Below are 25913 nucleotides of genomic sequence, written 5' to 3'. Positions count from 1 at the left end.
ATGGGCTAAATGGGCTATATGTGCTTAATGTGCTTTTAAGGTATGGAGTATGGAGTAGATTGTGCATATTCTATACATCCAATAGCCCAATGGTCCATTTCCTATTCGTGGATGTGTGCTGTGTACTTACCAAGTCGTATACAAAAAAGAGTAGGCCACTGACGTAGAGCAACTGCATGTCATCTTCTTCTTTTCTCCGTTGGATCTTCCCAATTGCAATTCCACTTCCACTCGATGAATCCGATCCTCTCGATCATTCCTATTCATCCGCCCTATCCCGACACTCTTGCCCTCTTCTCCGCATCCGAGGCTCTCACAGATCCCTGTGAACCTGTGAACCTGTGAACCCCCCCAACTCTCTTCTTCCTTTCCCCTGCTCAGAGACTCGGCATGCGGTTCATCTCTTCAATATTGGTCGCGTCGACCTTTCTTCCTCTTATCTCCGCCGTCCCCGCGGGTTCGAGTATCACTCCACCCTTACAGCCTGTCCATCTCACCCATTCCGATCCACGCCCATGGGCTCGATTTCGTGACTGGGTAATCGGTTCAATATGGGATGTGGACCACATGGGCTCGTCAAAATATCATTCACCACCGTCAAATATCTACAATCGGTATGGCAGTGATGTCGTCCTCCGTTTCCACTTGCGCCAGCCCGATGAGGCAGCAGCATTGGCCTCCGCCTCCCAAGTGCTGTTTTTGGACATTTGGGCCACAACCACGGATTTCGTGGATATCAGACTTGCACATGAAATGGTGTGTTCTGAATCGATCTTGCGACGATCGTCTGATTAATTCTTTTGTTAGATCCCTTCCTTATTGGACCTACTACCTGCAACACTCCGCACCTCCTACACTCCCCTCATGGACAACCTCGCCGACCAGATCTATGCTTCGTATCCCTCGCGTAACCATGAAAACCCGGACTTTACTTCGGGGATCCCATCGGGTGGGCTGAAGACGATATCAAATGGTGACCTATTCTTCCAAGAGTATCAGCCATTGTCTGTCATCACGCAATGGATGCGGTTGATGGCGTCGATGTTCTCCTCCCACGTACGAATGACTAGCGTCGGTGTGTCCTACGAGGGTCGCGATATCCCAGCGTTGCGACTCGGCATCCCTCCTACCGTAGAACCCGCATCGAACCCTCGCAAGACCATCGTTATTGTCGGTGGTTCTCATGCCAGGGAATGGATTAGTACCTCCACAGTCACCTATGTGGCATATAGCCTCATCACTCATTACGGCTATTCGTCCGCAGTAACGCGGTTATTGCATGAGTACGACTGGATATTAATTCCAACTCTCAATCCCGACGGATACGTTTACTCATGGGAATCGGACCGTCTATGGCGCAAGAACCGCCAGCCAACGGGTCTCCCACTCTGCCCAGGCGTCGATCTAGATCGGTCCTGGGACTATGAATGGGATGGCGAGTCGACCCGTTCGAATCCTTGCTCGGAGAATTACGCGGGCGCAGAACCATTTGAAGCGCTGGAGTCGCAGCGCCTGGCGCAGTGGGCTCAAAACGAGACAGCCCATGGCCGTGCCGAGATCGTTGGATTTGTCGACTTACATTCCTATTCTCAGCAGATTCTATATCCATACTCATACACCTGCTCGTCCGTGCCTCCGACCCTCGAGAGTCTGGAGGAGCTGGCCTTGGGTCTAGCCAAGGCAATCCGCCAGACCTCACACGAGTCATATGACGTCACCTCCGCGTGCGAGGGGATACTCACGAACAGGGGAGTCGGAGTGACCTCGGGCGGGAGTGCTTTGGATTGGTTCTATCACAAGCTACATGCCAAGTTCTCCTATCAGATCAAACTTCGCGACCGTGGTAGTTACGGATTTCTCCTGCCTTCCGAGCACATTGTGCCGACGGGCAAAGAGATCTTCCATGCTCTGTTGACATTTGGCAAGTTTGTCTGCGGCGAAGAGGCCTCCGATATCAAATTTGACGACTGGATGAGTGATCAGATACCTTTAGCCGATGGCGTCTGATTCGGCCCTTGAAGGGTTGGAGTATAGGATCGGCCCTCTTTTGATGATTGCATGTTTATTTACGAAACCCTTTTATAATCACGTTATGTCTGGAATTGTCCAATTCTGTATAGTATGTTGTCTGCACCCAGGAATGCAATGCAGAATGTCTTATAACGTGCTCATAATGCTACTGAATACCCACACCCTTGATCTCGTAAGACTCAAGCCAATCGAAGAAAGACATAGACTATGTTTGACACGGAATCTGTTCTAGAACGGAGAGCAACAAGCACCAAGAATTCGAGTTCCAAGCAATAATATTAAATAATCTAGCTCTATGTTCAATGCGTTGCCTCCGCCGTGGCTTCAGACCTTAGGAATCCCCCGACGTCAGTTGCTGGAGGATGGCGGTGGCCAAGGCCGTGACGGACATCTTTGCTCCCAACAATGTCTGGAATGACATTTGCAATCCAAATTGATTGAACAACCAGTTGCGCAAGTCAGTACCAACCATACTGTCCAGACCATATGACCCCACAGATCGGCCCTCCAATTCAAACTCTTCGACTGGAATCAAAAGCATGGCAGATAGCTTCTTGATAACGAAGTCGCAACCCAGAAAGATTGCTGCAGAGTCAATTTCTGCAGAGTGAGCCGCCAGCATCGCCGCGGCCATGTTGTTGTCTCCACCTGCAGATTGCTTGCTCATGTCATCGACAGTGGTGCGCAGAGACCCAAACCGTGCATCTGAGTACCAATAAGCCGCGTCCGTGGAGCCCGATTCGCGAATGGCGGTAGCCAAGAACGTCGATTCCAAACCGAGGATGATCTGACTGTCGCCGAGAGAGACGTTCTTCCCTATAGTAGGAACAGGCTGCATCATTGCCGTCTCGAAACCGCGCAGCATTTCGCGCTCATCTATACCGTACATGGCCTTCTTGGCAAGCGCCGTTTCGATGTTGCTATTCTCAGCCACGACTCCAACACCAAGAACCATGGGGAGAACTAGTGATACAGCGGGAAGACCACGCAGATTGCGATGCCAAGCTAGAGCATCGAGGTAACTGTTGGCGGCACAGTAGTTGGCTTGGCCTGGGTTGCCCAAGGTTGCTGAGATGGAGCTGGTCATGACGAAGAAGTCCAGATTATGGTGTTGTAACGCGGTATGCAGAGCCTGTGCGCCCTTGGCCTTTGGCTCGATGACTGCTTGGAATTGGGACAGGTTCATACTGTCAAACATGGCGTCTTGCAGCACCATGGCAGCATGCACAACGCCGCGGATCTGACGCGTCTTGGTGACCTCAGAGACAACACTATCCACATCGGCCTGGTTGGACGCGTCGCCTCGGTGGACATCGGCGGTAGCAGCGGCTTCACGAAGTGATTTCACCAACTGTGTATTCCAAGATCAGCATGAGCACCATGGTTTCTTGTTTTTTTTTTCTTTGTTGAAGAGATTAAAAGAAGGAAAAAAAGGTGCTTACCGCTGCTGCATCGGGCTTGTCTGCCCCAGAGCGAGAGAGGAAGACAAAGTTCCTTGCGCCACGCTCCATCATGAAAGCTGTTAAGCTGCGACCAAGACCACCTAGGCAGCCCACGAGAAGATAAGCGGCGTCGGGAGAGAAAGAGATGGTTCTTTCCATTGGCTGAGCCTACAGGGTGTGTTAGCAAACATCCAGCTCCATATTATTGTTAGCAGTTCCTTACCTTGACCTTGCTGACGCCATAGTCATACTTGATGACAGAGGCTTTGAGATTTGAAGACTTGACATAGGCAGCGTCTGAAATGTCGACCAGTGCGGGCTCGCTCTCGAAACATCCGTTTGCTTCCAAAAACGCAGACGCGTCGCCGAGTAGTCTCGTAACAGTTCCAGGATCCCGCTTCTGTAATCCAGAGAGCCCAGTAGAGAAGAATGAAGCCCCTCTGGAGAATGGAACTACATCAGGAGCCCTGTCAAGCACTCCACCGTCAAGCACGAACCTAGCACCAGCTGGGATCGACCGCCAGGCCTCTTGGGCGAGAGGCGTGAAATCGTTTGAGATGATCACATCGGCATTCCCCACTTTCTGCTTGAGATTTCCATAGATCGAAGCTGCATTGCCCGCGACTTCAATGCTGTCAGACGCAATGGTGTAATGCTGAATCAAGGCCTCTTTTTGGGCCAGTGTTGTGGCGACAATGGTCAGATGCAACTTCAACGAGGCTGCGATAACAGAAATGGCAGCCTGGAATGAAGCAGATGCCGAGGGGAGTGCGAGAATACGTTCGCCAGTTCGTGCATTTGCCAGCCCCTTGATAGCGTTGAGAGCGCCAACAAGACTGGGTAGAGAGGCTACTAGGGCAGGTTGGGCCTGAGCATCTCCAAGGAACACGCAAAGGCTCAGTTGAGCCTTGATTGTTGTTTGAAGGGATTCAGAAGTGAACACAACAGCCTTGCGCCCTAGTATAGATTGATCCAATCCGGCGTGTGCATTGGTGACAGTCCCGGACACGAGCGTAGGGGTAGTGGTGCTGGCGTATTCGACAAGAAGCTGCACTTCGCCCTGCTCCAAGGGGCCGTTCTTCTGATCGCGGAAGACGACCTGCCCGTCGAGGACTTTTCCTTTGAGCGTTCTGTCTTGAGGGAGAACAATTTCGTGTGGCTGGCCGGAGTTGGCAGAGAATTGCTGGTTCAACTGCTTGTGGGGCACCACGCGCGGGATATTGAAGACTCCATCACGAAGCCAGAATTCAGTGTCAGAGCCAGAATTCTTGGTCATAACATGGCCCAGCTTGGCATTGAGTGCCTCGGTCACAGTCGCCAAATCTTGTTCGCGATCGACGTCCAGCCACAAAAGTTTCGCAGAGGCAAATTCAGATCGCACGACGCGCAGAAGGCCCGCGCACATTCCCGCATTCAAGGACACACCTTGATTCACGCCGGAGGTGAGCCATACAACAGGGATTTCACCAGTGAGGGCGGACTTAAGGGATTGGAATGTGCTGTCATTCAAATCCGACCAAAGAGTACCGGCAGAGTCGTCGATAATGATCTTTCCAGTGCGGGCTAGGTCGGCTTCGCTAACGTGGGAGATGTTGTCAGTTATCACGACATTATTGCCACTAAGCCCTGAGGGTGACCATGTCCAAGGCTCGTCATTGCTTCGGATGACAGTGATGTGTGACGCATCAACAGCGGGGGCGTTCGGCGTCTCCCCCAGCAGAGTTGAGGCAATCACCGACGTCTCTGGGCATGGATAGAGGAAGTCGATGCCCGAAAAGCCGGCTTTCCGTAGTAAAGACTCAAAAGAGTCGACCGATGTTGTCGGAATGGAGAAGAGGGCCTGTCCCTTTTGTTCCATTTGAGATGCGAGCTGCTCAAGCAAGTTTAGATCAGGCGCATCCTGTTCCTTCTTGACGATGACCAGATTATGGGGTCCAGCCAGTACACCATTCCAGTCGAATTCTTTGTCGCTGTTCTTGGTGATCACTTTGACATTGGGAGAAAGATGGCCAGACTCGAACTCTTGTTTGAGCTGGGGCGACGCGATGGCGGTCACCGATGTGAGAGGAGAGGCCGTGGCTGAAACTGCTTGAACAATTGCAGCATCGTCCTCCGAGATGATAAGAACGTTGGGAACATGTTTCTTATGACTCAGAAGCTCCAAGAACTTCGTGATCATGTCTCCCTCTGTGCTAGCTGACTCAAATATGCCGGTAGCCTGCTTTGAGGTCAAGGTGGTCACGTCTGGATTCCAGACTGTCTCCACATAAGGCTCTCGCTCTCGCTTTGTGCTGTTTTCTTGGGGCACAGCGGCTTCATATGAGACACACCGCAGGTTGCGGCCATCCAAAATCGTTTGTCCGTCTGCTCCGATCAGTTTGGTGCCGCAGTCGAAGTAACGACCATTTTGCTCATCACACCATCCAACTGCCTGGCCAATAATGGCCTCGTCATTCTTCTGGGGCCATACGGTGATCTCCTCAAACTTGATGGGAACCACGCCATGCTGCATCTCAGCGTACCGACCAGAATTGATGGAAACAATGACCAGATGCAAACAGCCATCGATGGTCGATGGGTGCAGCAAATAGCGGGATTCGCCTGCCATGGCGGCAGTGCTTTTGGTCAACACACTGACATCGCTCGCAGCCTGCCGGATATTTTGGTTGGTGCGAATGTTGCTCATAGTCTGGAAGGTGGGTCCGTATTCAAAACCGACTCTCTTGAACCCGTCGTACCAGTGTTTGGCAGCAACGCGCTGCTTGAGGCTGGCAGTATCGACGGGGTGGTCTCGATCGCTTGACACGGACTGTGGGCGATGGTTGGCGGCAATAAGGCCTTCGCAATGAACGTTCCACTGGCCTTCCGACCATGATTGCACTGAAAACTTGAACCAGGTTTCATCGATTGCATCAAAGCGTAGCTGCGTCTCAACACCATCTTCATTGTCGGGGATGGCGAGTGCAACAGTTAGAATGACGTCTCGGAATGTCACACTCTCAATCTGCTCGCCTCGGAGGTCACAGACCTGCCACAAAGCCTCAGCAGCCATTGACAGGTGGGCAGCAGCGGGGAAAATATCTTCGTTGCCCAACTGGAAATGAGGTTAGCACCATAAATGAAACTGCAAGCAGCAAATCTTTTGTTGTGTGATACATACCCGATGGTCCTTGAGCCAAGGAATGTCTCGGTGTCGAAGGAAATTTTTCCAGGCCATGGATTTGCTCGAGAGACCGAACATCTTGCTTCCCAGCAGGTCATGGCGTCCATGCGTGGGATGCCGCTGCTCATCACTCAGTCGTGGCTCGGCCCAGTACGTCTTGTCGTAGTTCCACTGGTAAGGCGGCAGATCGACGAGCAGCCTGGGGAACTGCTTTTCCTCGCCTGTCCAGTTGACTGCTTGCACGTCGATGGGATAGTTCTGCAAAAAGAGAGCACCTGCAGTTCGAAGGAGCTGCTCGGCGCTGTCCTTGTTACGCACCAGCGAGGCTGTGTAGGTGAAACCTTTGAGATCATTTGCCTGGCAGATCTGTTTGAAAGGACCCGAGAGAGCAGGATGCGGGCCAATCTCTACCATGGCCTTCACGCTGGTTAGAGCTTCATGTTGCCCCAAAGCAACAATGGCCTCGTCGAAACGAACCCGACTGACCAGATTACGGCTCCAGTACGTAGGCTCAATCTGCTCATTGGTGAATTCGGCGCCAGTTACTGATGATATCCAAGTCGTACGGGGTCGGCGCCACGAATCTTTCGCATCGTCGCTTAGAGCGGATGTAGCTCGGATCAGCATGTAGTCATATACCTGACCAACGGGAAGCATATGCTGCGAGTGATAGGCTCGGCCGGTGGGCAGCTCTCGTGCAAATATCTGCTCCTCCTGGAGCTTCTTGGCGAGTATGGAGATGGCCTCACATGATCCGCTGAGGGTCGTACTCGACGGCGAGTTTTGACAGGCGACCGTGATGGAGCCGTCCTCTGGGAGCCAAGCCTGCGAATCCTCTGAGCCTAGTCCCACAGCTAACATGGCGCCAACTGGAGCGTATTTTGAGACTGCATATCCGCGCAGATAAGCAGCCATCATGGCCTCCGGGGCTGAAATGAAGCCAGCGGCGTAAGCAGCGGCAATTTCACCAGACGAGTGGCCCACGGTGACTGTTGGCGTGATGTCCCACTCGTCAAAGAGGTCAACGATGGCAATTTGGACGGCTGTGCAGACTGGCTGAGAGATTTCAGCGTCGTTGATCTTGTTTGCCTCCCCTGCTGGCTGTTTAAGCGCATCCTCCAGGCTCCATTGGGGACGGGCAAAGTCGAGACTTTGCAGGACAGCGTCAAGGGCTCGGATGGTGGCAAGGAATGAGGGGAAGGCCTCCATTGCGGCGGCGCCGAGGGCGGGCCATTGAGCACCTTGTCCAGTGAAGACAAAGCCAAGCTGTGGAGGCGTTGCCAGCGCTGTTCCGAAGGTCATCGACGAAGTCTGGAGGGCTTCTTCAAGGGTCTCTTCTGTAGTGACAGTGAAGCCTCGTACAGGGAACCGGGATCTTTTAACTAACAGAGTGTACGCGAGGTCTGGCAAGTGGAAATCCGACGCGACGCGCGCGTGTGCCTCGATGTTGCGCTCCAGAGTACGGCGATCATGAGCAGAGAAGCCAACCAGATAAGGTCTCTTGACGGAATTACCCGAAAAGAAATAACTAGCCTCTTGCTTGCGGCGGCCAACAGAGAAAGGACTCGCTCCTCGTGGCTCTTCGACAATGACATGCCCATTGGTTCCGCCATAACCAAAGGACGAAACGCCAGCACGGCGGATCAGCGAACCATCCTGGGGCCATGTCCGAGTATCCTTGGAGACCACAATGTTCCACTCCTTTTCAAGGATGGCTGGGTTCACATTCTCCAAACCGTAGACGCCTGGGATAATTCCCGACTCCGTCATCATGGCCGCCTTGATGATTGCAAAAATGCCGCTTGCCGCCTCGCTGTGGCCTATACTGGGCTTGACACTGTTGATTATGCTTGTTAACTGGGTTCTAATTTGATTTGCCAAGGTTTGAGATAAACATACGCTCCAACAATCAATGGCCTATCAGCGGGGCGAGTATCATTCATCGCTGTGGCAATGGCCTGTGTTTCAATCGGATCGCCCACGGGCGTTCCGGTGCCGTGGCATTCGACGTAGTCCGTTTCAAGCGGGTCAAGACGTGCCTGTGCGTAGGCAGCACGAACTACGGCCTCCTGACCCCTGATGCTGGGGTATGTGATGCCATAACCAGGTACCTTGCCGTTTGAGTTGACAGCGGAGCCTCTGATAATCGCCCGGACAGGATCGCCGTCACGGAGCGCATCAGAGAGACGTCGTAGATAAAGTGCCCCGGCGCCCTCCCCTCTACCGTATCCGTCTGCCGAGGCATCAAATGTGTGACAGGTAGATGTTGGGGACAAGACGCCGAGCTTAGCCGTATTAATGTGCTGGTCAACTGTTAGAATGAGATTAACTCCACCAGCGATCGCGGCGTCGCAATCATGCGCGCGCAAGGAGTTGCACGCCTGATGAACAGCATAGATAGAAGAAGAGCAGGCTGTGTTAATAGTCGAATTGGGGCCCCTTAGGTCAAACACGTTGCCCAGGCGAGTGCTGATAATGCCTGGGTCAACTCCTGTGGCAGCATAGCTATGCCGGAAGTCAGCCTCCTTGAATGACATTTGCTGATAGTCGGCGGTAAAACTGCCCACGTAGACTCCAGTGTTTGACCCTGCAACGGATTCAAGGGGAATGCCTGCAGACTCGAAGCACTCGTAAGTCACCTCGAGCATCTTCCGCTGCTGCGGGTCGAGCCACATGGCCTCGACAGGAGATATATTGAAGAGGCTGGGATCGAAGTCCTCTAGGCTGCCATCCAGAAAGTACCCTCCCGGTACATTGAAGCTACCTGGACGATCCAAGTTCTCATGTAGGTATGCATCGATGTTGAAGCGGTTCGCCGGCACCTTAGCAGTACGAACTGTTCCCTTTGCCTTGAGCAAGTCCCACATGGACTTGGAGGAATCAATGCCACCAGGAAGTCGGCATGCTGATTATTGTTAGCAAGCTCTTCACGTGTCAAATAATCGAACACTGACCCATTCCGACAATGGCAATTGGCTCTAGGGCCGGAGATTCTTCGATATGCATTTCGACTGTGGTGTTAAAAATGGACCTGGAAACTTGAGGATACGAACACACTGATGTGTGATCTTGGCAATATATACACCTGCATCAACATGTCCAATTTGACAGCTGCAAGTATATCGGTGATCTTCCGCAATCATCGGCAATCATCAGCAGTCGTCAGCAATCGTCAGCCGGGGAACCGGGTCTGCTCTTCCATGTATGCATATGCATCCACGGCGGCGACTATGCACGCGGGCCGCGCAACTCCGCCGATTCCTGGCTATGCACCCCGAACAATACCGCTGATAATAGTTAGTGGATGTTTCTGGAACCAGCTGTCCGAAGAAGCACGAGGGGATTGTCTCCGCTCCCTCATGGAGCCGCTATCCCTCGATTTCCCGTCATCGAACATACGCTGTTTTAGCGCTGGAAAAGCTTCGCACTACAACAATCCACCATCTTGAATATGTCCATAGTCAGTGAGACTCACTATTATCAGGCCCTTCTGGTGGCTGCCATTGCTCTTCTATGGGGGGTGATGGCCTGGAACGGGACCATTGTGGCTCTCGTTACTGCTGCGTGGTCTGGAGTACTTGACGATGGACGAGTCCTGCGAACCAATTATACGGGTATATTCTTGATCGATTTTCCCATTTCGGTGCTGGTAGCTTTCTTCTTTGCCGGCACCAATGGATCGAACCCTGACTATCAACTATTTGTGTTGGACGCATATTCCATCCTGCAACCTGCATTTGTATGGCTTTATGCAGAGGAATTACGGCTGGATTCGCAGCAAATTTGCACCAAGTAAGTAGAGGAATTGCTGTTTTCTTTGTACATGATACTTGACGATTGTTGACTGCTATATGACAACACATAGTCCGATCGTTTGGGGTCTCGTATGGCAAGCCTTTGGGGGCGCCGTCGCTTTTCCAGCATACTTCCTCGTTTGGCTCAAGACTCGCGATGATATCAATATCGTGCGGAAGGGGGTTCAGAAGAGCAGCATGGCGATGGCCTCTGCGAGAGCCATCCCATTTAGCTTTCTCCTTGGCGCCGTGCTGCCCGCCGTGATTGGCATGATGCCGTTGTGGTCTGCGAGGTCCGACAATATGCACCAGATAGTGTTGGCATTATGGTCGGCAGACCCTGTGTGGGTGTCACTTATTCAACAGCTACTGGTAAAAGCTCAAATGATGTGGATACCCAAGGCAGCCCCAGAACAGACTGATATCACATCGTGGTGGCTGCGAGTCGCCTTTTTTCTTAGCGCCACTGTCGCCGGCATCACGCACATCTACGCTCTTGGGTCGCTGATCCAGTCAAAAAGTGATATTATGGCACTGGCGCGCATCTATTTGCCCTGGCCGGATCAATATCCTCATGGCGCGGTTCTTCCACTGAAATACGGGCCCTGGCTGTTTCTGAAGTATGACTGGGTTCTCATGTCGCTAGGATCGGTTGGTTGGGTCTTTTTCCAATTGCAGAAAGCTCAATCGTCGGCGGAAAGCGATTGGCACTGGGCATTTGTGGTTATCCTGCTTTTGGCTGGGTGTATATTGCTCGGAGCTGGATCGACAGTGTCGATGGCGTTATTCTGGAGGGAAGGTCTGTTGCAAAGGAAGAGATGGAGGGAAAAAAGTAACTAAAGCTGGGCGAATTGCTCACAGAATGCATTCTACCAAGAGCTGAGTAGGTAGTACGGAGGACAAAGAGTTCAATGCTGGCTGCCAGGTGACTTGGCCCGGAGTGCGGGATTCCGCAAGCCGAGTTTCTATTTTCTTTGTTGAGCCCCTCACTCATATGCCCATTTTTCTTATTCCGTTTTTCCCTTCGCAATAAATCCGATCAAGTAAGCTTCTTTCGTCACTGGGGCACCTGCGGTCATCTTTATCACTGTGTCGTGGCTGATAATTTAGATTAGACATCCAAATGGCATCGTCTCCACGCCCCAAACGCCAAACCCATGGCTGGCGGTTCTGGGCCGTGTTTCCAGGTCTTTGCTTCTCCATCTTTCTCGCAGGACTGGACACTTCCATCGTAGCCACGGCCCTGCCTACCATTGCTGCAGACCTCAAATCTGGAGCCCTGTACGTTTGGGCTATCAATGGATATTTCCTTACAACGGCAGCGGTACAGCCGCTCTTTGGCCAAGCCTCAGACATTTTCGGTCGCCGAATGCCCATGTTGCTGTCTATCGCTCTCTTCACCCTGGGTAGCGGGCTCTGTGGTGGTGCCTCAAACACGCCCATGTTGATTGCTGCCCGGATGATTCAAGGTCTTGGAGGAGGCGGCTTGTTTGTTATGGTCGACATTATCGTGGCTGATCTCGTTCCACTCCGGGAAAGACAGCTCTACATGTCGATTGTTATGGGAACATTTGCCCTGGGGACCTTCATCGGACCCATCATCGGCGGCGTTATTGTCACAAAAATATCTTGGCGATGGATATTCTACATCAACCTGCCCATTGGCGGTATAGCCTTGACTTTGGTCTTGGCTTTCCTGCGAGTTCACTACAAACGTGAGGGCACACTGGCCACCCGCCTGAATAAGGTAGACTTATCAGGGAACCTGATCTTGACCGGGGCCGTTGTCTCTGTCCTCATCGCTCTGACATGGGGTGGCACATTGCACCCTTGGGACTCGTGGCATGTGCTCGTTCCGCTGCTCGTAGGCGCCGCTGGCTTGGTCGCCTTTTTCGTCCATCAAAAGGTCTATGCTCCAGAACCGACTATGCCGATGCGTCTGTACAGTAATAGCGCTTCGCTGCTGTCATACATTCTTACCTTCCTCCATGGCATCGAGATGAGCTGGTTGAGTTTCTTCCTGCCAGTCTACTTTCAAGTTCTTCTTGAAGCCACCCCTCTTAGATCCGGGGTTGACCTGCTCGCCATTGTCATTCCATTGATGCCGGCTGGTATCGCTGGAGGACTGATCATTGCCAAGTATGGTCGGTACAAACCGACTATGGTAGCCGGCTATGCGCTGCTATCTATCGGGGTCGGGTGCCTGACGCTCCTGGATGCCGACTCATCTACAGCGAAATGGGTCGTCTTCCAGTTAATTTGCGGTATTGGAGGTGGGCTAGCCTTGACGGCGACGCTTCCTGCTGTACAGGCACCGCTGCCAGAGTCCGACGTGGCCATCGCCACGGCATGCTGGGCATTCGTTCGCAGCTTTGGCTCTATTTGGGGTGCAGCCATTCCTGCAGCTATCTTCAACTCACGCGTTGACTCGTTGCTTCACAAAGTTAGCAACCCGGCAGTTCGCGAACTCCTCAGGCGTGGCGGAGCGTACGAACACGCGACTGCCTCCTTCATGAAGTCGTTTGACAATGACCTCACGACGAAGCAGGAGCTCATTGAGATCTACACCGCGGGCGTCAAACAGTCTTGGCAGATTCTAATTGCCTTTACTGTCATAGCGGTTCCTCTTGCCTGCTTGATCAAAGAAGTGCCTCTCCGAAAGGAATTAGTCACTGAGTTCGGGCTTGTGGAGGACGGCGAAAAGGAGAGTGTTCCTGTGGATGACAGCACTGAACTTGGGGCTAGAGCGACAGGAGTTGACCAGAGCGTGGCAAGATGAGATTCTGACGTGGCGATTACCTTTTCCGAATGTATTATACCTCCTCTCCGCTCGTATATCAAAAGCATTGTTCCTATCTATCCCAGAGAACTGCATAGATACTAAATTATGCAAAGTCCCGGCTCATATAAATTATAGAGCCCGATGAAATAACACCCACTCGGTGCGAAGAAACACAATGAACTGTGCACTATCCCGAGGCCGGCTCTACTGCCTACATGTAGTCACAGATGTTCATGTTCTCTGTGGATAATAATGAAATTCTCTAAGCATATTTCCTAACAGAAGAGCACCAGACAACACCAACGTGGCAGTAATTCACACATGTTCTATATCTGACAATTCACCCGCTCCATGGAAGGCAGGAACATGTACGGAGTACTCCAGCGAACTTGCAGACATTCAAGTAAGTAGCTCAATCTATCGAAAGAGAAGGCTGATATCAATCTAGACATGGTGCTTGATTGGCTACAGCTCCGAGTTGCTGTCGCTACTCTGGGCTGCTCTGGCTGACGTGCAGTAGCGCTCCCGTAAGCAGTATTTGCCGGGGGCCAACGGCCGTGAACACGCAGTTCCGGGAACACCGAGATATATGTTGTTTATCTTGAGACTTCGGGGGCTAGGCTTTGACCCCAAGGCCGGATGAACCAATAAGGGCTGGCTGTGGGCCCACTGAGACCCCCGAGATCGGCAGAAGAACATACACCTACCCACAAGCAAACAATTCCCGGCACTATGTTGTCTGATTATCGGGACGACGGACCGCTGTATTCCGTCTTCTCGCCGTGCTGAGGCGAACCAGTTAGCCGGTGTATCTAGACCTCCTCCACCGGGAGTTCGCCGTGATAGCGCCTTGATATATACATGATATCGTTATCACAAGCCAGCATGGATCCAGGCAAAGGTAGCATTGATCAGACGCTATGATTAACCCAAGGCTGTGTCTAAAGCTCTGGCTGCCAGTGGCTCTAGCTGTCACACAATCTGCAGGCTATGTTCACAGTCAAGATGGAGGTTGCTCGTGCAAGGTCCTCCCTGGAGATGATAATTGGCCTAGCCAACAAGATTGGGACAGCTTGAACAAAACATTAAACGGTGGCTTGATCGCCTCACTGCCCCCAGGCAGTGTATGTCATGATGAGCCATTCAACAATTATGATGCGGATGCTTGCGCTGAGCTCCAGAACAATTGGGAGAAGCCAGCGTTGTCACAGTAAGATCGATGTTTCATACCATTATGATATCTTGACCCCACTGACGTTTTCGCAGCATGGAAAATCCTGCCGAGGTATTGAGCATGTACTTCAAGAACTACACGTGCGACCCATTCACACCTCGATCTCAGCCGTGCCATTTGGGCAACTACGTCAGCTATGTCGTGGATGTTACAGATGCAGATGATATCAAAACCTCACTGGAATTTGCCAATAAGCATAACGTGAGAATTGTCATCAAAAACACCGGCCACGACTACCTAGGGAGGTCGACCGGCAAGGGCGGCCTCTCCCTATGGACTCACAATCTCAAGTCGACAGAGTTTATTGCCAGGTATGAGTCTTCCCACTATAACGGGCCCGCAATGAAGCTTGGAGCAGGTGTTCAAGGATTTGAAGCATACGCAGCTGCCGATGCCGTGGGCCATCGTATCGTGGGTGGCGCTTGTCCCACGGTGGGAATTGCTGGCGGATACTCGCAAGGTGGTGGACATTCTCTGCTGTCTAGTAGCCATGGTATGGCCGCTGACAACGTTTTGGAATGGGAAGTCATCACTGCCAACGGCCAACATCTGGTGGCAACTCCCGACCAACATTCCGATCTCTACTGGGCACTTTCTGGCGGCGGTGCTGGCAACTACGCTGTTGTGCTATCCATGACATCGAGGGTGCATCCAGATACCACTATATCGGGCGGACAACTTGTTTTTGACGACAAAAAAGTGGGCTCTGATGTTTTCTGGGAGGCCATCAGTGCCTTTAACGCCCTGCTGCCGACTTTCTCCGATGCTGGCAATTCCTTCACTTATGGGATGACGGCTGACACGTTCATTGCCTGGGCTATCACTATGCCAGACACGGATGTGGAGCAGTCTAACGCCTACCTGAGACCCTTTTTAGAGGATCTCGAGAAACGTGGTATCGATTACCAGTACAGTCCACATGTTGCCAAGGGCTTCTATGAGCACTTCTCGCGGTCTCTGGGTCCTTTCCCGGAAGGGTTGCTCCATTATGCCACATTTACCAACAGCCGTATGCTGACGCGTGACTTGCTGACCAACAAAGATAGAAACATCAAAGTCACGGCAGCGTTGCGAAACATCAGTACAGTTCCTGGATACGTCACCGCGTGCCAAAGCTTGAGCGTCGGTGACAAGTCCCACCCTCCGAATGCGGTATTGCCCACATGGAGAGACGCACTCTTATTTTGTGTTCCATCGGGTAGCTGGGATCCTCAAGCCTCTCCAGCGGAAATGGCAGCCCGTCAAGACCTTGCCGTGAATTACATCCAGGCGACGTTGGACGCAGCCACACCCGGAGGCGGCACCTACATGAACGAAATCAATTATATGCAGCCTAATTGGAAAGAAGTCATGTACGGCTCCAACTATGAGAAGCTATTGCAGATAAAGCACAAATATGATCCCGATTTGCTTCTCTACGTATGGCATGGGGTTGGGAGCGATGCGTGGGTTGAGGGTCCGGACAAAAGACTATGTCGGAACACCGGGGACTTGGAGTATCAAAGTGAACATTTTTTGGACACTAGCTTTACCACAATGCGATAGTCTGTTAATCTAGTTCCCCCTTCTGCTCAGCAAAACGAAGGAATCTATGGTATTACTTACCTGGGTATGCATTGACATGATATATAGCACGTCCCTAATTACTTTTTTCGTTACATTACTCATGTATGATAATGTAGATTTCATTTGCCCGATGTAGTTCGCTTTAAAAAAATGCTGCTATGTGGGATAGGCTCCCAAAGCCAGCAGCTTTATACAAATCCACCCGGTAGATCTGTCCTCGCGGCTTCCATGAAAATTGTCCCGAGAAGTCCTCGAGGCCTGGCAGCTTGAAAGGTAAGGCCACAAACCGGCAGTGCAAACAAGACAAAAGAAGATGTGACGGTCCAGATCCCGCATTCCCTGCGGGCGCAAAGTAGTCACCTGTTTCTCTTTGAAATTGCACCTCGCATCTCTCCCTTTCTCCTCCGTTAATCGCTTCGACCCTCGCACTATTTATGGACTAAGTTAAGTCAATCATTGTAGGCCGGCAGGGAGTCGGCAACTGGCGTATCTAATCTCCATGACTTGAGACAGCACGTTCAGCCTCCTGAAGTGTCTCCTTGTGACACAGGAGCCATGCCAACCCAGCCCCAGGACCAAAGACAGCACTGATGACGACAAGAGTAGCCATCAAAGATGCACTTTGTGATCTGGTACCTGATTTGCGCTCTTCGGATTTGAAGATATAATAGCCAGTAGCAAACAGGCTGAGGTAAATGACGGGGAAATCGTACTGAGTGAAGATTACAGCGACAGCTGTAAAGGCAAAGCTCTCCGACTTTACAGATGAGTGATTGGGCCAGTATATGCTGCTCAGGCTGAGGTTCGGGTTGAAAACGGCCCAGAAGCATACACCCACGTGAATGATGGCACTCGCCGTGCCTACGATACCATAGGCGAGTTTGACAGGGCTGTTCGTCGGCCTACCGATACGAATGGATGGAATTGCAAAGCTCGTCAAGTCTTGGAATATACCCAATGTGTGAGGTAGAAGAAACCAGAGCACGATTGCGTCCTGAATTCCAAAGGCCGAAGCCCCGGCCAGCGGAGCGATAAAAACTGGGAGTGAAATGGCAATACTCCAAGCGGCAGAGAAGGGAAGTGCATCTGCCTGCGCATCCGAAAGAGGGTGTTGGGCTTTTGGTTGTCTGTTGAGATATTGCTCTAGGTAGATTGGTAGGATTGATGCCGCCCCGAGAGAGTTATTGAGCGATTGCCACAGAGCAGGACTATGAGTATAGGGATTAGCAAGTGCGATGAAACTAGAGAGGAAAGGAGAAGCTTCTAGTGAGCTTGTGACATACTAACGCAACGAGCCTGTCTTCCTATTGCGCCGATCTTCGACCAGTGTCATCATATTCACTACCGCGAGAGCAAACACCAGATCCAATAACAGCAGTACGGGCCCCAAATTAGGCAGCTCCGAAGGAATGGCTAGCGACCCGAAGAATGTGACGAGAAGTCCCAAAGAAAAGTCAACAGGCCAAAATCCCGAAAAGCTTTCTTTGAGCGGAGAACCAGATGGAAACTCTCCCTTCAGTCTAGTCGAAACCCATTCGAGAAATTTGCCATTGAACACCATAAAGCCCCATTGCGATGTGAAACCAACAATGGCCAAGAGCCGAAAAATAGCGCGGTGGTATGATACAGCCATTGCACAACACAAGGCTATACAAGAAAAAAGAAAGACTGATACACTAGTAACCGGAATATGCCTTCTATGAGTGTGCAGAAAATCTTGACATTCAATCATAAAAAACCCTGTATTATTATGAGCAAGTGGAATCATAAGATAACACTGAAGATTGAAGTGATTCGGCATCTCAGCCATCACATCTACAAAACGGGACCCGCCTGACCGATCTTCCTATGTGGGTCCGGAGATGCGGCCCGCTGCGGCCCGAATCCACCGATCCTCACGAAGCGGCATGTCCACGGAATCGACAATTGGGCCTTCAGCCGCAGACAACAGCTGATGCTCTGTTTCCAAAAACATGAATGTCCACTGCACTACAAAAAAGGCTATAGCTCACCCTGGACAGTGCCCGAGGTCGATCAGTCCCTACTTTGATATCGTCAGTACAGTCAATTATGGGGTCAGTAGCCGAAGCTGAAAAGGTCGACGTGGTGGTTGTCGGTGCCGGTATGTTCGAAATTGTTCTTTCCAAAGCTTCTTTTTACACCCCAACTCTGGGATTGTATACTTATTGATGTGGCAATTTCTGTAGGATGGAATGGGCTCATAGCAGCCAAGACATACTTGGACTTCAAGCCCTCAGCCAACTTGGTAATTATTGATGACCAGAGTACAATTGGAGGTGTATGGAGTGCGGAAAAGATATATCCGACTCTGTATGCCCAGATCAATTACGGTTTGTTCGAATACTCGTTTTACCCGATGAAACGTGAAGGTATCACGGCAGATGGTTACGTATCCGGGGAAACGATTCATCAATACTTGTCCGATTTCGCGCAGGACTTTGACCTCGTTCGAAGAACACGCCTCAAAACAACGGTTATGACCGTTTCTCAGCTTGATGACAAAACATGGCACCTAGAGCTTCGCAGCAAGCCTCCCGTCGAATGCAAACACCTGATCTATGCCTCTGGTGCTACCTCGCATCCTGTTATGCCCAAATGGCCAACAGACAACAGCTTTAGCTCTCCCATAATTCACTCTGCAGATGTTGGAACACACCTCAATGGATTGGATAAGATCCAAACTGTGACTGTTCTGGGAGGCGCTAAGTCTGCGTACGATACGGTTTTTCTCTTACTGAAGGCCGGGAAAAAGGTAAACTGGGTCATCAGAGAGGAGGGCTCTGGGCCATTGGCTATCATGCCTCCCACAATCTTTGGCTTGATTAACACAATGGATGTCACAACAATGGGTATCACCCGCTTAATGGGAGCAAGCATTATGAGTACTGATGGGTATGGCCATCAGCTCTTCCAGAGAACTGTATTCGGCCGCTTTTTGGCCTGGATATTCTGGTTGGCTATCAATTGGGTCGCTGAAGTTCACGCTGGGTATTCCAAGTCCAGCAATGCGAACAAGCTCAGACCTCATCCATTTGGGAATGGGTGAGTCATGTTCTCTGGTTTCTTTTTCTTTCTTGTTTGATCTCAACCCCGATCACAACGGCCATGAACTGCTCCGCTAACCATATGACACAGCATATTTTGGGCTCACGCTGGAGTTGGCGCTGCTAGCGTACCCAATTTCTGGAAAACCTTCCACGCTGGAGATATCACCGTCCATCGCACCAATATTGCTTCTTTTCGCGATAATGACATGGTTCACCTGGACAATGGCACATCATTCCAGTCAGACTACATCATTTTGTGTACCGGATTTGACAAGTCATACCATGTCTTCAGTGAGGAAATGCAGCAGAGATGTGGCTTGGCTTCCACCACAAATCGAAAAGTTGAGATACGCTGGACCAAACTAGAAAGCGAAGCTCTTAAGACAGTGGAAGAGCTGCTTCCACAGTTGCGCAATCCCCCGGCGGCTCTACAAAAGCCTCGTATTCTTGCTAAAGAGGCGGGTGGGCGAAAGCTCATACATGGCCCAAGTCGCCACTATCGCCGGTTGATTGTCCCCGAGCTTGCAGCGTCAGGAGACAGATCAATTTGTTTCCCCGGATTTATTCACACCATCTATACGCCCCTTGTTGCCGAGACACAAGCCCTCTGGAGCGTCGCTTTCTTGCTCGGCCTACTCGATCTCCCGTCACAGGAAAATATGGAGGCAGAGGTCGCTGAATGGAACGTTTGGACCGGCAAGCGTTACATCGCTCAGGGAAAGAAAAACGCTTATGCTATCTATGACTTCCTTCCTGTAAGAAAAAATCCGTTTTCTTATTTTGATACAGCTCTGAGCGTGATGCTGACTTGCTCTAGTATATCGACCTCCTGCTTGGCGACCTCGGGATTAAGAGAAATCGCAAGACAGGTTGGTTTGCAGGTCTCTTCCAAGCGACTCACCCACGGGAATATAAAGGTTTGATTGAAGAATTTCGCCAATTTTCGCATGTCAAAGGCAAATAGACTACCACCACTGGGATGCCAAAGGCAATGAGTCATGCCTGAGAGGAAAAGAAGGTAGCAAATACAGTCCGCTGTGAGCCTTCACAGAAAGTTGTGTACTTTACCACGTCTGTCTTATGGTTCATAGAATTGAAGAAGGATAGCTTGCATATATCTTGTTCAGTATCAAGACCGCCAGAATTTGCGCAAGGGGCACTGAAAAGTACGTTTCAGTATTCCCCAAGAAGATGGATCTTGACGGTTTTGGTATGGCAATTATTTAAATTGTTCCTTTTTACGAAAGGCATAAAGTAGTATTTCTTTCCGAGGTGTTTCCGTCTTATGTCTCTACCACCGAAATCGCTTTGTTCATTGATATACCGAAGTACTTGATTACTGAGTGACGTGACATGCGAAAACGTAACTATTCGACAGAGCCGGTGGATATTAAGAGTATTGTCGTTGATGATGATGATCTCATTGACGATAAGGCTTGCTTAGATATATGCTGTTATGCGGGATAGCGTCCCAAAGCGAGCTTTGATGACGATTAAATAATGGTGGTGCGTCCCTGGTATATAGGTCCACCCTGTAGAGCAATCCTCGGGGCGTCCTCGAGACTTCCATGAGGCTCTCACAAGCCTCGAGGACTCGTCGCCTGAAAGGTAAGGCCACAAACCGACCGGCACAGTGCGAACAAGACAAAAGCCATTTTAAAAAGAAAGTCAACCCATGGAGAGCCAAAATCCCGCATTTCACACGAACGTTACCTTACACGCTCCTACGAGTTTCCTATATGTCAAGACAAAAATACTCGCTACAAAAAAATAAGATAAGAGGAGAAACATTATCCGAAAGCGGGTAAGCTGATAATCATGGAAAGCCTTTTCTGTAGTATTGAACCAAAGGATTCGTGATATCGGGACTATATCATAAACTCCGAAAAGAGACTTTATAGAGCATTGATCTGCAGTCAACCTCAGTTGGCCTCGCAAGTTCCCTGATGAACCCAAGCAAAATTCCCATCTGGGAGGTCTGCAGCGGGAAGGAACTCCATCATTGGGGCGTTGGCAATAAAACTGCTCAATAGGCCCGGAAGAATCTTGTCACCCAACAGGGGGAGAAGCCAATCTGACAGGGCTCTGTGCCACGGTGTAGCATACGTGTGTATCTTTGCCACCATGGCGCAGAGACCCACGAGTTCCTTCATGCGCTGGTATTGCTCCTTCTGGTACTCAGAGAAGGCAGAATTGAGGGAGGTGCTACTAGGCTTTGGGCCGCGGCACATCTGCAGAACGCGTTGAATATTGTTGATGACCGATGCTGCGCCCTCTATAGCTGCGTTACCCCCTAGTGCCATATTTGGCTGAACCTATGTCGGAATGAGAAGCGGTTAGCCTTTGGGAGAAAATCTCTTGTTGGAGGAACATTTGAGGAAATAACTTGTTAGGGAATGTTGCTCACTTTATGCACAGCGTCACCAACGAGACAGATACGATCATGATGCCAGTGCTCCAACAAGCCCTCTTCAAGCGAGAGTACAGATGCACGAGTACGGCGTTTCCAAATGTCGGAAAATACTAAGCCATTGGCAATCGGTTTATCACTGGCGAGCTGCGCCAAGTCTTCGGCATCCTTGGTAGTGTAGCGCTGGCGCGCGAGTCCAGTCAAGGGTTCGTCGAGGGTAAAGATGCAAAAAACGTATGTAGCATCTGGCTGACACACAGTGATACAGCAAATGCCCTTTCCGTGAGAAAAGATCAGATTGCCCACTCCGAGCTCTGGAAACGCTGGTGCATTGACAAGAAGTGTCTTATATCTTGTCTCAAGAGCTGAAAATGCCGATCAAGCCATCAATTAGCACACATTATGAGCATTGGCAGCTTTGGAACCAGCACATACAAGTCTGCTCTTCAGCTTTTATAAGACCTGGCGATTTCTTGTCCGCGTGGTCCCACATGATGCTTCTAATCAAACTGTGCACACCGTCACAGCCGAGAACCAGATCACCCGTCTGGACCGTGCCGTTGGCGAGGTGTACTTCAACCTTATCGGGAAACTCCAACACATCGGTGACCTCAGCTTGAGTCACGATAAATGACTTGTCTGGGAGGGCGTCGTATAGAATCTGCAAAAATTTCCGTCTCTCCAGCGGATACGTACCAATTCCATGACTTTCAAAACATTAGCTTTGAATTCAGCAAAGAGCCAACCCGTGATCAGGCTGGCGGGGGAGACAATATGTCGTAAAGAATAACCTAGAACCGACTCACTTTTCCTCAACAATGTGCAACAATGAGCTGTCCTGCATCAAACTACCATCTGGAGCACAATTCAGGACACGGGTGTATGGCACAGAAGCAAGCTTGATGGCATCCAGACATCCAATCTGAGACAGTATCCGCATGCCATGCGGCCACATGGAGATGGCTCCGCCCGTTGGCGGTGCGACGTCTGCATACTTTTCCAAAACGATATGGTCAATGCCTAGCCTCTGGAGATAGAGCGATGCAGTCAGACCAGCAATGCCGGCACCGACGACAATGATTCGCAATGGCATCTCGCCCTGCGTCATAGTTAAACTATACCTGTTGCTTTCGTATCGAATATTGTAGGCGATATCTTGACACGCTCATCGCAAGCCTAGCAGTAGATAGTGCTTTTCACATCTTTAAAAAAAAGGGCTACCGGGACACGGCGCTCCGCTCGCGCAAATCACGAGTGCGCAAGAGTCCATGGATTTCTGGATGACTGCAGATCTGGGCGGGTAGGTAGATCGGATGGATGCAGTGGACCGCAAGGGGTGGGCCTCTTATCTGCAGCGCCCAGCACGTGATTGGAGAGCGGCATTGCGGGACCGAGATCACCGAGATCGGGTGCCTGAGGCTGCCATCCCGGAGATTGCCGATCTCTCGAGTGTATCCGGACAACAAAGAACACAAGCCATGTCGCCCAAGGCGAAATATTTTGCTGAACATGTGACATAATATTGGATTGGGTCTTCTTTCCCTCTGTCTCTCTCTTTCCTTAGTTATTTCCTTGTCTCTCTTTCGCTCTGCCCCTTTCCATAGCTTCCTGGATCCGCCCATTCTTCTGCTTCGTCCCATCACTAGGTGGAGAGATCCCATCGCATGTCCATTAAACGCACAATCCCTTGCCAATCGAGAATGGCAAGCACGCTCTCTCTGAGCGCACTGGCTTTGGGTAGCGTGGGCATAGTCACTGCATTTGCCAGCAAACAATATCTCGACCGATCCTGCCCGAGAATCCCCATCAACAAAGTATCTCGGATGAGTGCATGTCGACAACTGGTGGACAGGGCATGTAGCGACCCCTCGGACGCCGACGTACCAAAGCCGTGGGGAGCAGCGAAATCGGGTCTGCTAGCCTCGTGGTCGGAAGCCAGCTCGGATGGCAGGAAAAGTCGCTGGCTGCCATCCTATGTAGCCGTCCAGATGGATGTGCCGTTGACGCTATTGGCATCCTACCAAAGTGAAACCAATGAAATCGGACTGGTCAGGGCCGAAAACGAACCGTGCACCGCAGATGGGATGGCGCGAAATCTGGTTGCCGCCTTTCTCGATGCACGGTCGCGCGGTCCCGATGGATGGCTCATAGACCGGAACGTGCCATCTGTGTCTCTTGCTTCCGGGGGTCATCTATTCGGAGACGCGGCCGGTCTTTCTGCTTTTATGTTTGATAGCTGGAGCTCCAGATCTGCAAAGTCAATCCAGCCTTCTGTTCTACCGGCGAACGCACCCACCCCGAGCGCTTTCTTCCCCTCCAATGAGGCACTCATTGCATCCCACCGCTCATCCCAACCAGAGTCAGCTGGCACAGTCATCTACTGGAAGTTCCCCCAAGGCTTAGTCAACGCATTCAATGGTGCGGCCTCTTACGGCTGGCCATGGCGATTAATGGATGGTGGCTTCCAGGAATTCGTCGTGGAGAAGATCTCAGATGACACGGCAAGAGTGACCTACGTCTCAGTGGAATGCTCCAACTTGTATCCTGGGGGCCAAGTTACACGGAACTTTAAAAGAATGCCGTGGGTTGTCTACGAAGCTCACGTCTTATATGCCCAGAGTCTCCTCCTAGGGGCTGTTCGGCAGTTACGGAAGGCAAATTCGGCGTAGATATAGACACCGTGTATAAGCCTGTCAAAGGAACTCACGCCACTCACAATTAAAACATACACCCAACCCTCTCAAAAACGTCTAGAAACCAAATAACATCTGACCCCGGCCTTTCTTCCTGCGGAATAGAATATCGCGTATGGCCATTCTCACGAGATCTGAGTGGAGGCCGAGTTTCCAGTATCTACTTCATTCTATTGGAGGGAGTTTCTCAGTGATAGAAGGAAAATATTCCTTGATCTAACGAAAATTGCTTGGTCATGGAATTACCTTTGTCGAAAGTGTTGCTGGCGTTGCTAATGTTACATAGGTAGGGGCTCGAGGATAGCTCAAAGACAGTACAAGCTCTCCTTGAGGACAGGAAATGCACAGATCGTGGACAACAAACCAGTAGATCAAGGGCAGACCAGGGCGAGAAGATGGCTCACAAATCGAACAAAGATGTCAATCTGCAATCTGAAAATATATCCAACTCTTATGTCGAAAATGGAACTGCAATGGAAGAGGACGGACCGCGAGCTGGAACAGTGCGGGCCGCGGGCCCCGTAGCTCGGAGACTCAGCGATTGTTCCCTACACCAGTGCCATATGCTCGTGCCCATAAAATGGCCTTCAAGCCATGAGAAAAGAATCAAGACTATCGCCTTCTAGCTCGTCTTTACTTGCACCATCAAAACAAAAATGACTTCCCAAGAAACCTCAACATCTCCCGCGATCGAGGGCTTCGCTCGTCTCGAGCCCGCCTTGATAATCCGAGTATGACATTCGCTGCACCTTGAATTGTTGCAAGTATGTTTCTAACGAGTCCTGAAATCTAGTGTGAGCTGGCTGGTCAATTCCCTTGTGGCGATATCTACACTGGTTCGAACCTTACTTGCGTGGTATGAAGACTTTCTTCCTGGTGCTTCTTTACCTTTAACTTGGACTCCATACTGGTATTGTTTTATACTGACGTATCCAACTCTACAGCCATTCTCCGGTGGTTACATTCGCTCGGTCGAGGGCTTCGAGCCCAAGATCGACGTCGCTATCAAAGCCGGACAGGATTGGTTCCGAATTGACGCCAATAAGAAGTACGGGCGTTTCACCATCTCCGCGGTCGCTGCCGATGCCGAAGGTCAATCCGTGCGAGTCATTGCTGATGGCTTGACGGACCTCAACGAGCACACTTTGCCGTTGCTTCTGGGAGACCCAAACGGCAAAACAAATCCTTTTGGCTTTGGACGTACGTTGCTATTATCTGCGCCATGTCATGAAAAATGATTTTCTAACCCTCATTCATTGACAGTGAACCACATGAAATTTGAGACCGGGCATGAGGCGTACAAGGCTCTCGAAGGCATGATCTTCACTTCGAGTCAGCGCTTCTTCAAGGACGAGAAGACAGGCGCCCTATTCGCTGATCTCCGAGTCTCCCGCATCCTGGGTGGCTCGGGATATGAGTGAGATGAAGTATTTATTGCATATTCTATTCAACGAAGAGAACAAACATGCCTCGTATCTCCTTTCGATCCTTGTAGTCCGAATTGAGAGATTCATTTTTCTTCCTGATTTCAAATATCTAGCTCGGTAATCCGTACTCCCTACTAGCGCTCACTGATTCCTTTTCAAGCTTGCAGCCCCCGGGGCCGTCTCCGTGATCCATCAGCAGTGCTGACGTTGGACCTGCATATGCAGGAGTTAGTTCAACGCGCCACTTCGACAGTGACATTTCCATCCCGGCCGCAGTATCACAGCGAGAAAGTACATTCGCAT

At 50.9% G+C, this 25913-nt stretch overlaps 10 protein-coding genes across 10 annotated transcripts; 7 read left to right on the top strand and 3 right to left on the bottom strand.

Moving 5' to 3' along the window:
• Positions 1–390: 390 nt before the first annotated feature.
• On the top strand, positions 391–2007 carry N7457_003011 (M14 family metallopeptidase; the record flags this gene model as incomplete). The annotated part of the gene is made up of 2 exons (XM_057174057.1): positions 391–756; positions 808–2007. 2 exons carry the CDS (start codon positions 391–393, stop codon positions 2005–2007), a joined length of 1566 nt encoding a protein of 521 aa, XP_057034208.1.
• Positions 2008–2362: 355 nt separating this feature from the next.
• On the bottom strand, positions 2363–9642 carry N7457_003010 (type I polyketide synthase; the record flags this gene model as incomplete). Its single annotated transcript, XM_057174056.1, has 6 exons — positions 2363–3382; positions 3474–3641; positions 3697–6567; positions 6634–8473; positions 8536–9541; positions 9591–9642. 6 exons carry the CDS (start codon positions 9640–9642, stop codon positions 2363–2365), a joined length of 6957 nt encoding a protein of 2318 aa, XP_057034207.1.
• A 445-nt stretch (positions 9643–10087) lies between these two features.
• Positions 10088–11270, top strand: N7457_003009 (uncharacterized protein; the record flags this gene model as incomplete). The annotated part of the gene is made up of 2 exons (XM_057174055.1): positions 10088–10428; positions 10502–11270. 2 exons carry the CDS (start codon positions 10088–10090, stop codon positions 11268–11270), a joined length of 1110 nt encoding a protein of 369 aa, XP_057034206.1.
• A 283-nt stretch (positions 11271–11553) lies between these two features.
• On the top strand, positions 11554–13209 carry N7457_003008 (MDR family MFS transporter; the record flags this gene model as incomplete). The annotated part of the gene is made up of 1 exon (XM_057174054.1): positions 11554–13209. One exon carries the CDS (start codon positions 11554–11556, stop codon positions 13207–13209), a length of 1656 nt encoding a protein of 551 aa, XP_057034205.1.
• Positions 13210–14132: 923 nt separating this feature from the next.
• N7457_003007 (putative FAD-dependent isoamyl alcohol oxidase) lies at positions 14133–15991 on the top strand (the record flags this gene model as incomplete). Its single annotated transcript, XM_057174053.1, has 2 exons — positions 14133–14422; positions 14479–15991. The coding sequence occupies 2 exons, from the start codon at positions 14133–14135 to the stop codon at positions 15989–15991; spliced, it is 1803 nt and encodes a 600-aa protein (XP_057034204.1).
• Positions 15992–16502: 511 nt separating this feature from the next.
• Positions 16503–17645, bottom strand: N7457_003006 (uncharacterized protein; the record flags this gene model as incomplete). Its single annotated transcript, XM_057174052.1, has 2 exons — positions 16503–17220; positions 17296–17645. The coding sequence occupies 2 exons, from the start codon at positions 17643–17645 to the stop codon at positions 16503–16505; spliced, it is 1068 nt and encodes a 355-aa protein (XP_057034203.1).
• Positions 17646–18082: 437 nt separating this feature from the next.
• On the top strand, positions 18083–20044 carry N7457_003005 (cofactor FMO1 FAD enzyme; the record flags this gene model as incomplete). Its single annotated transcript, XM_057174051.1, has 4 exons — positions 18083–18134; positions 18220–19075; positions 19169–19835; positions 19898–20044. The coding sequence occupies 4 exons, from the start codon at positions 18083–18085 to the stop codon at positions 20042–20044; spliced, it is 1722 nt and encodes a 573-aa protein (XP_057034202.1).
• A 958-nt stretch (positions 20045–21002) lies between these two features.
• N7457_003004 (FAD-dependent oxidoreductase) lies at positions 21003–22598 on the bottom strand (the record flags this gene model as incomplete). The annotated part of the gene is made up of 4 exons (XM_057174050.1): positions 21003–21395; positions 21488–21855; positions 21926–22197; positions 22297–22598. 4 exons carry the CDS (start codon positions 22596–22598, stop codon positions 21003–21005), a joined length of 1335 nt encoding a protein of 444 aa, XP_057034201.1.
• Positions 22599–23190: 592 nt separating this feature from the next.
• Positions 23191–24159, top strand: N7457_003003 (uncharacterized protein; the record flags this gene model as incomplete). The annotated part of the gene is made up of 1 exon (XM_057174049.1): positions 23191–24159. The coding sequence occupies one exon, from the start codon at positions 23191–23193 to the stop codon at positions 24157–24159; it is 969 nt and encodes a 322-aa protein (XP_057034200.1).
• A 680-nt stretch (positions 24160–24839) lies between these two features.
• N7457_003002 (DUF3237 domain-containing protein) lies at positions 24840–25604 on the top strand (the record flags this gene model as incomplete). Its single annotated transcript, XM_057174048.1, has 4 exons — positions 24840–24914; positions 24977–25039; positions 25128–25383; positions 25447–25604. 4 exons carry the CDS (start codon positions 24840–24842, stop codon positions 25602–25604), a joined length of 552 nt encoding a protein of 183 aa, XP_057034199.1.
• Positions 25605–25913: the final 309 nt, after the last annotated feature.

Source organism: Penicillium paradoxum, assembly GCF_028828445.1.
Source record: "Penicillium paradoxum strain IBT 22861 chromosome Unknown utg000003l_segment0_segment0, whole genome shotgun sequence".
NCBI lineage: Eukaryota > Fungi > Ascomycota > Eurotiomycetes > Eurotiales > Aspergillaceae > Penicillium > Penicillium paradoxum.
This window is presented reverse-complemented; position numbering and strand designations above follow the sequence as displayed.